Raw genomic sequence first — 16,002 nt, 5'->3', positions numbered from 1 at the left:
CTCTAAATATTTGATAGAATTCGCCTGTGAAGCCATCTGGTCCTGGGCTTTTGTTTGTTGGAGGATTTTTAATCACAGTTTCAAATCAGTGCTTGTGATTGGGCTGTTTATATTTTCTGTTTCTTCCTGGTTCAGTCTCAGAAGGTTGTGCTTTTCTAAGAATTTGTCCATTTCTTCCAGGTTGTCCATTTTATTGGCATATAGTTGCTTGTAGTAATCTCTCATGGTCCTTTGTATTTCTGCAGTGTCAGTTACTTCTCCTTTTTCATTTCTAATTCTAACTGATTTGAGTCTTCTCCCTTTTTTTCTTGATGAGTCTGGCTAATGGTTTATCAATTTTGTTTATCTTCTCAAAGAACCAGCTTTTAGTTTTATTGATCTTTGCTATTGTTTTCTTTGTTTCTATTTCATTTATTTCTGATCTGATCTTTATGATTTCTTTCCTTCTGCTAATTTTGGGGTTTTTTTGGTTCTTCTTTCTCTAATTGCCTTAGGTGTAAGGTTAGGTTGTTTATTTGAGATGTTTCTTGTTTCTTGAGGTAGGATTGTACTGCTATACACTTCCCTCTTAGAACTGCTTTTGCTGCATCCCATAGGTTTTGGGTCATCGTGTTTTCATTGTCATTTGTTTCTAGGTATTTTTTAATTTCCTCTTTGATTTCTTCAGTGATCTCTTGGTTATTTAGTAGTGTATTGTCTAGCCTCCATGTGTTTGTATTTTTTACAGTTTTTTTTCCATAATTGATATCTAGTCTCATAACATTGTGGTCAGAAAATATACTTGATAGGATTTCAATTTTCTTAAATTTACCAAGGCTTGATTTGTGTCCCAAGATATGATCTATGCTGGAGAATGTTCCATGAGCACTTGAGAAGAAAGTGTATTCTGTTGTTTTTGGATGGAATGTCCTATAAATATCAACTAAGTCCATCTTGTTTAATGTGTCATTTAAAGCTTGTGTTTCCTTATTTATTTTCATTTTGGATGATCTGTCCATTGGTGAAAGTGGGGTGTTAAAGTCCCCTACTATGATTGTGTTACTGTCGATTTCCCCTTTTATGGCTGTTAGCATTTGCCTTATGTATTGAGGTGCTCCTATGTTGGGTTTGTAAATATTTACAATTGTTATATCTTCTTCTTGGATTGATCCCTTGATCATTATATAGTGTCCTTCTTTGTCTCTTGTAGTAGTCTTTATTTTAAAGTCTATTTTATCTGATATGAGAATTGCTACTCCAGCTTTCTTTTGATTTCTATTTGCATGGAATATCTATTTCCATCCCCTCACTTTCAGTCTGTATGTTTCCCTAGGTCTGAAGTGGGTCTCTTGTAGACAGCATACATATATATATGAGTCTTGTTTTTGTATCCATCAGCCAGTCTATGTCTTTTGGTTGGAGCATTTAATCCATTTACATTTAAGGTAGTTATTGGTATGTATGTTCCTATTACCATTTTATTAATTGTTTTCTGTTTGTTATTGTAGGTCTTTTCCTTCTCTTGTGTTTCCTGCCTAGAGAAGTCCCTTTAGCATTTGTTGTAAAGTTGGTTCGGTGGTACTGAATTCTCTTCGCTTTTGCTTGTCTGTAAAGATTTTGATTTCTCTGTCGAATCTGAATGAGATCCTTGCTGGGTAGAGTAATTTTGGTTGTAGGTTTTTCCCTTTCATCACTTTAAATATGTCCTGCCACTCCCTTCTGGCTTGTAGAGTTTCTGCTACAAGATCAGCTTTTAACCTTATGAGGATTCCCTTGTATGTTATTTGTCGCTTTTCCCTTGCTGCTTTTAATATTTTTTCTTTGTATTTATTTTTTGATAGTTTGATTAATATGTGTCTTGGTGTGTTTCTCCTTGGATTTATCCTGTATGGGAGTCGCTGTGCTTCCTGAACTTGATTGACTATTCCTTTCCCATGTTAGGGAAGTTTTCAACTATAATCTCTTCAAATATTTTCTCAGACCCTTTCTTTTTCTCTTCTTCTTCTGGGACCCCTATAATTCAAATGTTGGTACGTTTAATGTTGTCCCAGAATTCTCTGAGACTGTCCTCAATTCTTTTCATTCTTTTTTCTTTATTCTGCTCTACGGTAGTTATTTCCACTATTTTTTCTTCCAGGTCACTTATCCGTTCTTCTGCCTCAGTTATTCTGCTATTGATTCCTTCTAGAGAATTTTTAATTTCATTTATTGTGTTGTTCATCATTGTTTATTTTCTCTTTAGTTCTTCTAGGTCCTTGTTAAACGTTTCTTGTATTTTCTCAATTCTATTTCCAAGATTTTGCATCATGTTTACTATCATTATTCTGAATTCTTTTTCAGGTAGGTTGCCTATTTCCTCTTCATTTGTTTGGTCTGGTGGGTGTTTACCTTGCTCCTTCATCTGCTGCATATTTCTCTGTCTTCTCATTTTGTTTAACTTACTGTTTTTGGGGTCTCCTTTTCACAGGCTACAGGTTCATAGTTCCCATTGTTTTTGGTGTTGCCACCAGTGGGTAAGGTTGGTTCAGGGGCTTGTGTAGGCTTTCTGGTAGAGAGGACTGGTGCCTGTGTTTGGTGGGTGGGGCTGGATCTTGTATTTCTGGTTGGCAGGGCCACGTCCGTTGGTGTGTTTTGGGGTGCCTGTGAACTCACTACGATTTTAGGCAGCCTCTCTGCTAATGGGTGGGGTTGTGTTCCTGTCTTGTTAGTTGTCTGCCATGGGGTGTTCAGCACTGGAGCTTGCTGGCCGTTGAGTGGAGCTGGGTCTTAGCATTGAGACGGAGATCTCTGGGTGAGCTCTTGCCGACTGATATTACACGGGGCCGAGTGGTCTCTGGTGGTCCAATGTCTTGAACTCGGCTCTCCCACCTCAGAGGCTCAGGCCTGACACCAGGCCGGGGCACCAAGACCCTGTCAGCCACATGGCTCTCTTGCTCTTCTTCTCCTTTGTTTTATTGTCATAGAAGGAACAGAGATTTTGGAGCCAGACAAATCCAAGTCTGAATCTCACATTCATCACTGCATGTAGTTGTATGGCATCAGGCAGTTTACTTAGGCTCTCTGAGTCACAGTTTCTTCGTCTATGCCATGGAGACTCTACTGCTATCCCAGCCCAGTTGTTGGGTAGATAAGTGTTATTGAAGGATGGAGCCTTATCTCCTCCCACCTCGCGGCGGGGGACTATCCAATGGAAAGGAGGCTCTACCCTCTAATTATATTTTACATGTAGAGTGAAGAGAACTGTATCCTCTGTTTTTCAGTGACTTTGGAAGAGGAGACAGGATCCTGGCTTTGCTAACGTAGGCAGTGGGCAGAGGGTGGCCTTCCATAGAGTCCAAAGCCAAGAACGTCTTTTAGCTCTAGGTTGAGCTTTTAAGCCCTTCCTTCTCTAGAACCCTGATGGAGCTCTCGGGCAGCTCTGCCCCAAGTCTCCGCTGTGGACAGGGATGCTGGGTGGTGTTTTCAGAGGGATGCTCACTTGCTTTCTTGGTGAGAAAATTCCTGGGCCCTCGCTTGCTGCTCTGTGGCCACCATGGCAGGTGAGCGGAGTGACTGTGGAGTGACTTTGGATGTCGAGGGCCATGTAGCACGTGACCTTTCCTTCAGGGCTGGTGGGGTGAAGTGATCCCATTTCAGGTCAGTATTTTGGGAAGGAAAAAACAAGCCAGTTAGAAGTGAGTTCTATAGGGAAGTGAGTTCTGTAGGAGAGGGTGAATATTACATGGAGGAAGAAGAAAGCTAAGGGAATAAAAGGTAAAGGAAAAGGTAGAGAAATACCTCCTATTTAATGAGTACTGGCTCTGTGCCAGATACTCTACGGAGCACTTAGCATGGACTAGCTCATCTCCTCCTGAGACGTAGGAACTGTATCCCTACTTGACAGATATATTAGGTAACTTGTCAGTGGTCCCTCAGATGCTAAGTGGCAGAGGTGGGATTCAAGCCCATGGTGTTACGGGTAATCGCTTGGCAACTCAGAACTTTTCAAACCACTTCTAAACACACAATCCTAAATGGCTGAAGTTGGAAGAAAGTTTGGAGACCAACTAATCCAATTCCTTTATTCGATGAAAAAAAAGACTCAAAGAGGAAAAGTGGTAACACTTGTTATTAGAGCTGAACTGAGAACAACTTCCTGGTTGCCTGAATCCCTATCAAATAGTCTTGGGATAACTGGCTCCAGGACTTCAGAGCTGTTGAATTTGTTGTTTTCTGGAAACAAGCCCCTCCCCACTTCCCCTGGGGTTGACTTCTATTGTAGACCAATATTTCTCATACTGTCTCAAATAGCTTGTGTCCGAGAGATGTGCCTCACGCCCACATCTCAGATAACAGGAAATTAGAAACTGGCACAGGAGACTTACTCTTTTTCATCAAGTGAAAGGAAGTTGCTGACTCATCATGTCAGCCCACTGTTCTGAAACTTTTCTCTCTCTGAAGTCAACAATGGTTTCATAATTACTAAATTCAAAGAACATTTTCTTAGCTCTATTTTACACATGGGACTTGATATTATTTGTCAATGATAAGCAGTTTCATGAAACTCTCTCCTCCTGTGACAGCCCGTCTCCTGGTTTTTCCTTGCTTGTTCTTTTCATTCCTCTTCATTCTTCTTCCTGAGATGCTACTCTTTCTGCCTCTCCCTTAGATTTAAGTGTTCTGTCAGACTCTGACCACAGCCCTCTCCTCTTCTCTTTTATTAAGCTGTTCCCAGGTCATCTTGTTTACATGAATCAAAATTCTTTCCAAGACCATAATAAATGACTCTACTCCCCCTACTCTTTTTCATTTTACAGCTTTACTTGGTTTCCAAGATTCGTGGAGACCACTATAGTCAGTAGACAGAAAGGGATAAAAGTAAAATTGGATCTCTGCATCCAGGGAGATCTCAGAAAAATGAGCAATTGGGTCAATTAGGGTCACCTGTTATAATGAAAACCAAGTAGAATCTAACCAGCATGCCTGGGATGAACAGGATTTAGGAAGAAACTTATCCTAGGTGATCTGGGTAAGATGTATTGATAAAGGGGAATTCGTTCACAGCTTTTGGCAGGAATCAGTGGACCTGATGTTTGATAAAAATAATTAAAAAGTCTACAAATAACAAATGCTGGAGAGGCTGTGGAGAAAAGGGAACCCTCCTACATTGTAGGTAGGAATGTAAATTGGTACAGCCACTATGGAGAACAGTATGGAGGTTTCTCAAAAAACTAAAAATAGAGTTGCCATACAATCCAGCAATCCCGCTCCTGGACATATATCGGGACAAAACTATAGTTCAAAAAGATACGTGCAGGACTTCCCTGGTGGCACAGTGGTTAAGAATCCGCCTGCCAATGCAGGGGACACGGGTTCGAGCCCTAGTCCGGGAAGATCCCACATGCGGGGGAGCGACTAAGCCTGTGTGCCACAACTACTGAGCCTGTGCTCTAGGGTCCGTGAGCCACAACTACTGAGCCCACGCACCACAACTACAGAAGCCTGCACCTAGAGCCCGTGCTCTGCAACAAGGGAAGCCACCTCAATGAGAAGCCTGCGCACCGCAATGAAAAGCCTGCGCGCCGCAATGAAAAGTAGCCCTTGCTCGCTGCAACTAGAGAAAGCTTGCATGCAGCAATGAAGACCCAACACAGCCAAAAAAAAAGATACATGCACCCCTATGTTCACAGCAGCACTATTTACAACAGCCTAGACAGGGAAGCAACCTAAATGTCCAGCAACAGATGAATGGATAAAGAAGATGTGGTATATATATACCATGGAATATTACTCAGCCATAAAAAAGAATGAAATAGTGCCATTTGCGGCTACATGGATGGACCTAGAGATTATCATACTAAGCAAAGTAGGTCAGAAAGAGAAAGACAAATACTGTAAGATATCACTTATATGTGGAATCTAAAATATGACACAAATGCACTTATCTATGAAACAGAAACAGACTCACAGACATAGAGAACAGACTTGTGGTTGTCAAGGGGGCAGGGGGCAGGGGAGGGTTGGATTGGGAGTTTGGGATTAGCAGATGCAAACTATTATATATAGAATGGATAAACAACAAGGTCCTTCTGCATAGCACAGGGAACTATATTCAGTATCCTGTGATAAACCATAATGGAAAAGAATATGAAAAAGAATATATGTATGTATAACTGAATCACTTTGCTGTACACCAGGAACACAACATTGTAAATCAACTGTACTTCAATAAAAAAGTAATTTAAAAATAATGTGTAATTTTGAGAACTATAACTTGAGGGGAGGATTTGGAAGGGACTGAGTTCTGGTTGGGTTGGAGCAGTCAGTACTTTATTTCAAAATCTGTGACTTTCACGGCCCCTGGCTGATGTGGCTTGTTATCAAGTCAGTCTTACTTCCAAAGCTAACTGACTACGCTAACAATTTGCCCACATTTCATCAAAGGAGTGGACATCTAATTTTACCTGTCTTTTTGTGACTTTCTAATGTTCTTAAAACATTCTGCCATAATTATGAAAGACACCGTCGGGACTCTGACCTCCACTGGGTGGAGCCCAGGTGGAAGGTCATGTCTGCTTTTGCTGGGCCTGAGACCGCAGCTGACAGACTTGACCAATTAACCCACACACACCTAGAGGGGAGGTCTAAGGTGGCAAGACAGCCACCAAGTCCTTCAAACTTGCTTTCTTTTCATTCAACAGAAGAAAAATAGCTAATTTCCTAAAATATTAGTATTCTGGAAAGCAAAAGTTAAAATCTCACAAGCCATGGAAACAAGTATTGATTGAAAGTAATGTTAGGTTCAGCTAGAACGTGTCATAAGCAAAGACCAGAATGTGGGGCTAGATCTACTTCTCGCAAAGGATGCTTTACTTTTGCTCTGTTTCAATTTCTTCTCAGTGTTGATCTCTTTCCTCTGTGGAAAGATGTTATGTAAGGAGAAGTCTAAGTCTTTCTCTGCCTAGAACCTTGAGGCTAGGTAGAGAAAGGAGTGGATTTCTACTTATCATTTCAAGCAAACCTGAACTTAGGGAGCCCATTCTTTCTCTCCCCTCCCTCCGTCCCTCCCCTTCTTCCATCCTTCCTTTTGCACATTTACAAGTGCTCTAAATCATTAAGGAATTTTATGCAGTTCTAAAACCATAAACCTAAAACTGCATAGATCAGAGACCTCAGAGACGTCCTAGCCCACCCTCTCATTTTGTAGATGAGGATTGTGGGCTCTAGAACGCAGAGAGTAGGGACTTCCCTGGTGGTCCAGTGGTTAAGACTCTGCACTTCCAACGCAGGGGACGCGGGTTCGATCCCTTGTCGGGGAACTAAGATCTCACACGTCGTGCAATGTGGCCAAAAAGAAAACACAACAGAAAGCAGAGAGTAGAACGAGATTTAGGGTTCCTGGGTCCTCTTCCTTGTTCCATTCTGTTTCGGAGGAGACCACAAGAGGCAAAAACACTTACTTTTGGAAAAATCTCTATCAGAACCCTCCGTCGGCAGTTTTATTTTTTCCCAAGGTGGAAGTCATTTCAAGCAACAGAGAAGTCACTCTTGCCGCCCCATCACTCACCGACAAACAGCTGGCTGTAGAGCTCCAGGCGGGTGTGGCCTTCTGCTGGGGCCTTGCGGGTCTGCCGGGGTAGCCTGTCCACCTGCAGGCTGGCCTGCTTGACATTCCTCTCCGCGGTGACCCGGTGCCACTGGTCATCGTTGAGAGGGGAGGGTGACCTCACCACAATCTCCACTGGCCCGTTTCCGACATCAAATGAAAAGGACACTTCCGTGGCAGCTGGAGGAGCAGAAAGCATCAAAGGCACATGAGTATCTCCCTCCCAGATACCAAACAGCGGTGAATTCTAGAGGTAAAACAAAGCATGGAGAGAAGAGTAATCTAAGCTAGTCACTTGCTACAAAGGTCCAAGGCGAAATCCTTTGAGGAGGGATAAAACATGAACCCATTGCTAACCATTAATAACCAGGGGGAGGAAAATAAACTTGGATTGGGGGTCAGGTATACATTTGTTTATTTTATCAGGAAGTTACCATCATTGACTCTTTCCAGATAAGGAACTGAAGGCTGGAGCACTTAAGCGCATGTCGAGCATCTTAGGTTTAGTGAGTAGTGGAGTCAGGATCGGAACCAGGCTTCTCAGATTTCAGAGCCTGAGACCTTTTGGCTCTACATACACCGTGACTCTTCAGTAGCTCCTAGGGCGTGACTTGTAGCTCTGGCTGCACCAAGCGTCACCTGAGAGCTTTACGAAACACACCTGTCTCCAGCTCCGTCCCCAGGGATTCCCACTCAGCTGGGTAGGCACTGGCATTTTTTATAAGCTTCCTGGAAACTCCTAATATATAGCTAGAGTTGAGAGCTACTGCTTTGGGGGAATTCACAAAACTTTATTTCCTTCATCTAATCCTTCAAGTTCCTAGGGAAAGTTAGGGAGCTGTGAATTGTGCAGGCAATGAGGATGACCCACATCTTTTCCGGACCTCTGGGGCTGGGCAAAGGGCAGCTCCAGAGTCCTGCAGAAAAACCCCTTTCTTGAATCATTTGTTGCACACCTTGGATGTTCGCCATCTGGGATGTCAGGTCCTTCTCATAACCTACCCTCCAGCACTAATCACAAATCATTCTTCTTCTTCTTCTTCTTCTTGTTTTATAGATCTGCTCCCAATCAAACTCCGTTAATAAATCACCTTTCAACCATGGAACAGGACTAGGAGGTTGCTTTGGCAGTTGTAAGTAGCTTTCTTACAACACATTTTAGGTTTCAAGTTCCTCAGTGACTACCTAGTGCTTTATAAATATGTTTTTTTAAGTGTATATTTTTCCTGCGATTGGCAGGAGAGGTAGTGGCATGCGGGTCCCAGCTCCTTAGCTTGGTGAATTCTTTTGACAGGAAAGATGTGGCACACCACTGGATTTTCTAACTTTGCTTATAAAGAGATTCAGCTCCTCTATCTATCAATGAGCCTCTGACGAATCTCCAAGCAGTTTAATTAAATATCTGTCATTTTTTTCCCCAGGCTAATGAAAAATTCAGCTTCTCTGGACTGGTACCATTTTGAGATGATGTTGCAAGCAATCAAATTTCTCATTTAAAAACCGCAGTGGGCCAGGTTCTCTCAAGACCTAGACTGTTCCCCACCTCTGGGTCAGGCCCCTCTGAAAGGTGCATTAACTTTATTGAGCTCCAGGGACATTAGACGCAGAACTCAATTTAATCAACCTAATTGTACCAAGGAATTTGGTTCCTTTATGTCGTTAGACAGGGAACTTTAATTTTAACACCTGTGGTGATGCCACACGTGCTCTGGTGAAATTTCTTCTGTAAATTAGGAGCTCCTGCCTTCCGAGGTCACTGTGACCTGATGGAGGCCAGTGACCGTCACCAAGGTTTCTGCAGAAGTATGATCAGAATATGGGTCGACGATCATACGACTCACGGACTGAATGATCTTTCCCTGAATTTCCGGCATGGTCAATGGGGAAAATGTAACCTCGGTTTTTAAGATTGAATTTGTTCTGTTCTTGCAGTGCTGTGTCTTAGCACATGCATTTTAAAATGTAAGTTGTCAGAACAGCCAGAGAACAAGGCTTCCTGAGCTAAGAAGGAAAGATGTTTTTGTTTCAAAGGCATCAACAGCCATCAGGGAAATACGATTTAGGGATAAATTGAGTTTAACCCTAAAATTTGACTCAGAGGGATTAATGCTCCTCTAGTTTCCTCTCCTCCTCTCCTCCTGCTCTGACGAATTTTTGTTGAGGTCTTTAAGTTGTCACTATTTGGAGAAACTCTGAGGACCAGCAGATACCAGGAAATATCCATACTTCCTTCTCTGCTTGTCACACTAGATCCCCTGTTCCTAACATCAACGCTTCCCTCTAGGGAAGGAAAGAAGGTCTCCAGGACCTGCTGTAGCTCAGTCCTCTCCCCAGCTGGGTGCAGGAAGAGGGACTCAAGGCCGACGGCCTCTGAGAGCAGAATCCTCCTCCAAGAGCCTCCATCCAGGCTCTGTTGAAGTAATGTTCACAATTTCAGCCCATCCCACTTCCCTTCTGGTGCTTCCTGAGGCCCCGCATGAGAGTGAGGGAAAGGGTTCCTTTTGCTTATTCATTCAATGTCAGCTTCCCTGACGTTGCCTTTGAGAAATCCTATCTCCCAGCCAAACGGCAAGTGTGTTTTAAAGGCTTCTGAAGTTCAGTTTGTGGCTGATTGCTCTTCGTCTCTGGGTGAGAGGAGCTGACATTTTAAAAGAGATAATTACAGAGAGAGTCAGCAAGCGAATGAAAGGGAGGCAGAGTAAAAGACACGAGAGCCAACGACACCATCCTCTTAATGTGTTTCTCCAGGAGACTGAAGTGTTGCCCTGTTTCTGACTGTAGAAAAGGAATTTCTGACGTATCGAAACTATTCTTATTTTCAGAAATAAGTATTTGAAGATTGGATGTTTCTAGCGTGGCTCATTAGAAAGAACACTGTAGCAAACACGAATGGTTGCCTTTCTCTTAGTGTCAGGAACTGGGAAGCATCTTTCTTGCAAACTCACAAGTTGGCCTGCCATCGTTTTGTAGATGCTGGCAGAAGACAGGAGACTCGTGGGTCAGAGACAAAGCACTGCATTCTTCACGGTGCAGCAGGCAGCATGAGCGTCAATCCTCCTTGGTTTCTTTGGTCCCCAGAGTCCCGTGGGGGCCATGTGGAGCAGCCCAGGTGGATGCTGCCTGTGCAGTGAGTTTGCATCACAGCCAAGGAACCCTGACTTTAGGAAACCCCGAAGTTTTAAAAGGGTTGCTAGCAAACCTGCTTAACTTTTGTCCTGGGGAGAGACATTGGCTTTATTATCCTGGTCAGGAAACAAATCTACTCTCTGTTCTGGAGGAAGACATTCTATCCTCCGAGACTGTTTGCTATACACACATCCTTTAAAAGGTATGAACAAAGCTGACAATGCCTCTTGTTCAGAAGACAAGCAGAAATGGGACAGACCCATGGAGAATTCTGCCCAACAGCTAGACAATCCCCCACCCTTTTCCTTGTGAGCCGACCTGATTTTGCCCGGAAACTATGTGCTTCCATACAACTTTATGCTTCAGGTATGGATGGCCCTACCCCAGGCCCAGAGGGTGTATCTGGATTTGTCTAAGTCAAATATGAGAATTCTGAGCTCCCTGCCAGCAACCCACTTAAGATGGGCTATATCATTTCCTTCTGGCCAGTAAGACATGAGGGGGAGTCTTTGGAAGAAAAATTAATTAGTTGGTAAAAGAAGAGATAGTCATCCCCTTTTGCTCCTTGGTCTTGGGTGGAGATGTGGTTTCTAGTGTTGGTGGAGCCGTCTGTAAACCTCAGACACACTGAGGAGAACAGGGAGGGAAATGGGATGGACCTGGGGCTTAGCTGACATTGTTCAGCCCCTAAATTATTCCTGGAGCCACTTCAAGACTTCTTATGTGAGATATCCCTTATTGCTCAAGCCATCTTTCTTGCAGCTAAAAGCATCTTAACTGATATAGAGAACGGTTTAGCAATCAGTATTTATGAGTTCTAGTCTTCACTTTGCTTTGTCACCTTTTGGGCTCTGTTTATTGGTGTCTGAAAGGAGGATTACATCTGTAGTTTCCCAAGAGTTTCTATGTCCAAAATGTGTTTGAAAACACTGATGAGCTCTAAGGTCCCTTCAAATGCGAACATTCTATGATCTAATTTCCAAGAGATTCTAAGAGAAACAATAAATGAAATAGAGCTGGTCTCACTAGTAGTGGTAGATATTGGATCACTACAGGGAGAAAAGAGAGATATTAGAAGAGAAATGCACAAGGTGGCATATGGGCATTAGAAACAAGCATGATGGCAGAAATCATCTTTGATCACATCTGGCTCATGACTTCATTTGTGACAAAGCAATGAATGGGACAGAACCATGGACAGCTCTTGGTGTGTGTGTGTGTGTGTGTGTGTGTGTGTGTGTGTGTGTGTGTGTGTATATATATATATATATATATATATATATATATATACTTTTTTTTTTTTTTTTTCCCTCCCCTCCTTCAAGTGTAATTCCAGCAGGTGGCATTATTCACCCTCATTCTAACCATGAGTTGTTTTCGGAAACAAATCACTCCAGGCTTAATGTACTGAGAGACGAATTTAACAACTGACCAGAATAGTAGGCTTTTGGACTCTGGGTTTTCCCAGCAGGTGAGATAACATTCAGACATTAGACTCAAAGCATCAGTTGGAAGCAGCAGAAAAAATTGGTCATTCAACATAGAATAGGTAAAAACACAAGGGAAGGTACACAAAGTGAGCACACTGAGAAGACCAGCTAACACGGTTGCAGTTTTGATGATGATTTGTTTCTTTCATTCTAAAGTGAAGTTCAAGGATGGATAGCTTCCAAAGAGCTATTCTGCACCAAATCTCATTTGATCCATACAACAAAACTGGTAATAGGCAGAGCAGATATTCTAGCCTCACTCTACGAGTGGGGAATGTTATGAATTTTCTGCTTTCTTTTTCTTGTTCATGAAGGAAGGGCTAAGTGTCCATTAGGAGACAAAAGAATTTAGACAACAGGAAAGGGTATGAGAAGACACAGGTAGGCTGAAAATGAGGTTATTATGGGGATCACAGAGGTGAGAAACAGGAAGAAGAAGTAAAGAGAACACCTATGATCCTGTCCAAGGCCAGGGGCTCCACTGCACACTGGGTGCCATCCCTTCTTATCTGTTCCAGGACATCCCTCCAGCAATTCCCCCTCCCCTTCTACAGTGTCTATAATTTGTCCTCTACTGAATCATTCCACGTGACCGTGTGGACCTACCTCTAATGCTAACAGCCACCACCTCCACTACAAAATCCTTCTCTTGTCCTTACATCCCATTTCTTTGCTCCCTTTTGTTGCCAAATTCCTCGAAAGAGCTGCCTGTACGCTCTGTATCTGTGTCTGCTCCTCTTAGTCTTTCTTTTACCCCATCACCTTAAGGCTTTCTCTTTCACTACATTGTGAAACTGCTCTCAACTCAGTGCCTAAGCACTTACTGGTCCCTTTACCCAAATAACTCTACGGCTGCTTTTCTATCCCTCTGCACACAGCCCTCATATTAGAAATTCCTTCCCTAAACCTTCTATGTTAAATAGCAACCCCCCACCCCCTTTAGCTGCCTTTGCCCCTTTATCCTAATTTTCTGGATCTACATAGCATGTATCGCCATCTAGCACAATATATATGTGCTCCTGGACTCATTAAAGCAGAGGTATTTTCCATTTTGTTCAGTTTTGTTCAGTGCCTAGAACCATGCTTGACACAGAGTAAGCACTCAACAATTTATGAATGAATGAATGAATGAATGAATAGGAACACTCCTGCCATGGAGGCCAAACAATTATCTAGATACTCTGAAAAAAAGAAATCCATGCATTTTCCTAATGCAAACCATAACTTAACACACAAGCATACATAAGGAATGCCATCTTGTATTCTGTAAGCGTCTTCCCTGAGGGCATACAGTAACTTAATGTACATTCCTCAGTCTAGAAACTTGATACATGAGTCACGTCTGTTTGAAACAAACTCGGCCAAATGTTGTTCCCAAACCTACAACATTTGAGGAACAAAGACTTGTCCAAGATAAACCCAGTAGTGGAGCCAGAAGCAGAATTTTCTCCCATTTCTACATCTCACGCTATTTTCACTCTACTCTTGGGAACAAAGACCTTGAATCAAAATTACATTTCTCAAATTTTGGCCTACATAAGAAACTGCTAAAGAAACATGCTTAAAACGCACATTTCAAGGCTCCTCTCACTCAGTAAGTTGGGGTAGGCCTGTGGAGTTTGTATTTTGCTAATGCCAGGTGACTCTGATACAAGCGGTCCTGGAATACTACTTTATTTATTTTATTTTATTTTTAACATCTTTATTGGAGTGTAACTGCTTTACAATGGTGTGTTAGTTTCTGCTTTATAACAAGGTGAATCAGTTATACATATACATATATCCCCATATCTCTTCCCTCTTGTGTCTCCCTCCCTCCCACCCTCCCTATCCCACCCCTCTAGGTGGTCACAAAGCACCGAGCTGATCTCCCTGTGCTCTGCGGCTGCTTCCCACTAGCTATCTATTTTACATTTGGTAGTGTACATATGTCCATGCCACTCTCTCACTTTGTCCCAGCTTACCCTTCCCCCTCCCCATATCCTCAAGTCCATTCTCTAGTAGGTCTGCATCTTTATTCCCGTCTTGCCCCTAGGTTCTTCATGACTATTTTTTTTTCCCATAGATTCCAAATATATGTGTTAGCATACGGTATTTGTTTTTCTCTTTCTGACTTACTTCACTCTGTATGACAGACTCTAGGTCCATCCACCTCACTACAAATAACTCAATTTCGTTTCTTTTTATGGCTGAGTAATATTCCATTGTATGTATGTGCCACATATTCTTTATCCATTCATCTGTCGATGGACACTTAGGTTGCTTCCATGTCCCGGCTATTGTAAATAGAGCTGCAGTGAACATTGTGGTACATGACTCTTTTTGAATTATGGTTTTCTCAGGGGATATGCCCAGTAGTGGGATTGCTGGGTTGTATGGTAGTTCTATTTTTAGTTTTTTAAGGAACCTCCACACTGTTCTCCATAGTGGCTGTATCAATTTACATGGAATACTACTTTAAACACTAGGGTTGCCAAGTTTCATTCTAGTAGGAAGGCCCTAGGAATCTTTTGCTTCCTTGTCGTCAAGAGATTTTCAAACTGTGTAGTGAAGAGTTTAACCTTGTCCGAGGAGGGGTCTGGACTTTGCCCTTGGCTTTGGGTAGATAATATCTAAAGCCTTGGAGTGTTATGCCTGGTAGGGGTGTCTCTGTCTGCCTGGGGGCCTTGGGTCATGCCAGGTAGTCTAACAATGTGATTTAGGGTGGAGGCTGGCCTTACCAGATAGTATTTGGGGTAGGAACCTCATCAAATAGTATTTGGGGTAGGGGCTGACCACCCCAGATAGACCAATGATGTGATGTAGGGTAGGGGTTTGGATCACACAGTTCAGTCCCTGGAGGGGCTGGAAACCAAGGTTGGCCACATGAGCAGTGGACAATTCCTAAATAAAGGAGCCTGAATAAAGACTCTGAACACTGAGGCTCAGGGGAGCTGCCCTGGTTGGCAGTACCCCATGCATACTGGCACAATCAATTCCGGGAAAGTAAGGTGTCCATGACTCTATAGGAAGAGCACACCTGGGGGCTTGGTACCTGGGGCTTCTCCTGGTCTCTGCCCTCTGTGCTCTTTCTCTTGTCTGATTCTAATCTGCATTCTTTCCGTGTCATAACCATAACCACGAGTAGAGCAGCCTTTGATGAGCTCTGTGAGTCCTTTTAGAGAATCATTGAAAATGTGGGCTGTTTTGGGGGACCCTCAAAACAATTGTGTGAAATTTTGTGTGAGCAGTGGTCCTTCCAAGTTTGCAGTTGGTCTAATTCTCTGCAAAAATAATCACTTTGCTTTTGAGGCATGTAATCAAGTCCAACAGTGTTCAGACTGAAAGATGTACAAAAATGAAGTCCAACTTCCAAGCTCACCTTCACTGCCTAGATAAGGAAATTGAGTCTGTAAGATGCTAACATCCAGTTATAACTAAGCATTGAGCTTCTGTTTTTCTAACTGTGCTGTACTGCTTTTCATATTATGCAGGAAATTTTTAAAAAACCCTATTTTTCTTTACTATAGTCTTAGTTTGTGAGTATGGAAAATTTTAGAGCCAATATGCATATTCACACCCAAAATCTCAGTGTTAAACACATCTGAAAATGAACACTGGCAAGGAGAAAATTTATTTGAAGTCTTTTGGAAGTTCTTCAAGGAAATGCCTCGAGCTTAACAATCAATGCTATGAACTCATTTTTAAATCTCTGGTATGTTGATAACCTCCTGAGTATGAGAAGTATTTCTCTTTATGTATTTTTGCCTTTAAGCTTTTTATTATGGTTAAAAAATAACTTCACAAACAAAGGCATCCACAGAGAAAAGGAAGCAAAAGGGA

The 16,002-nt window shown here is 42.5% G+C and overlaps 1 protein-coding gene across 2 annotated transcripts in view; it reads right to left on the bottom strand.

Annotated features, from left to right (window-relative positions):
- Positions 1–16,002, bottom strand: part of CNTNAP2 (contactin associated protein 2) — a 2,096,032-nt gene that overhangs the window by 250,159 nt on the left and 1,829,871 nt on the right. For both annotated transcript variants that reach the window (XM_061198858.1, XM_061198859.1), the window contains exon 17: positions 7,526–7,744. In XM_061198858.1, the coding sequence (XP_061054841.1) occupies positions 7,526–7,744 (219 nt within the window). The remainder of the gene's footprint in view (positions 1–7,525; positions 7,745–16,002) is intronic.

Source organism: Eubalaena glacialis, chromosome 8, assembly GCF_028564815.1.
Source record: "Eubalaena glacialis isolate mEubGla1 chromosome 8, mEubGla1.1.hap2.+ XY, whole genome shotgun sequence".
In the NCBI taxonomy this organism is placed as follows: domain Eukaryota; kingdom Metazoa; phylum Chordata; class Mammalia; order Artiodactyla; family Balaenidae; genus Eubalaena; species Eubalaena glacialis.
Note: the sequence above shows the minus strand (reverse complement) of the source record. Positions and strands in the feature narration are given on the sequence as shown.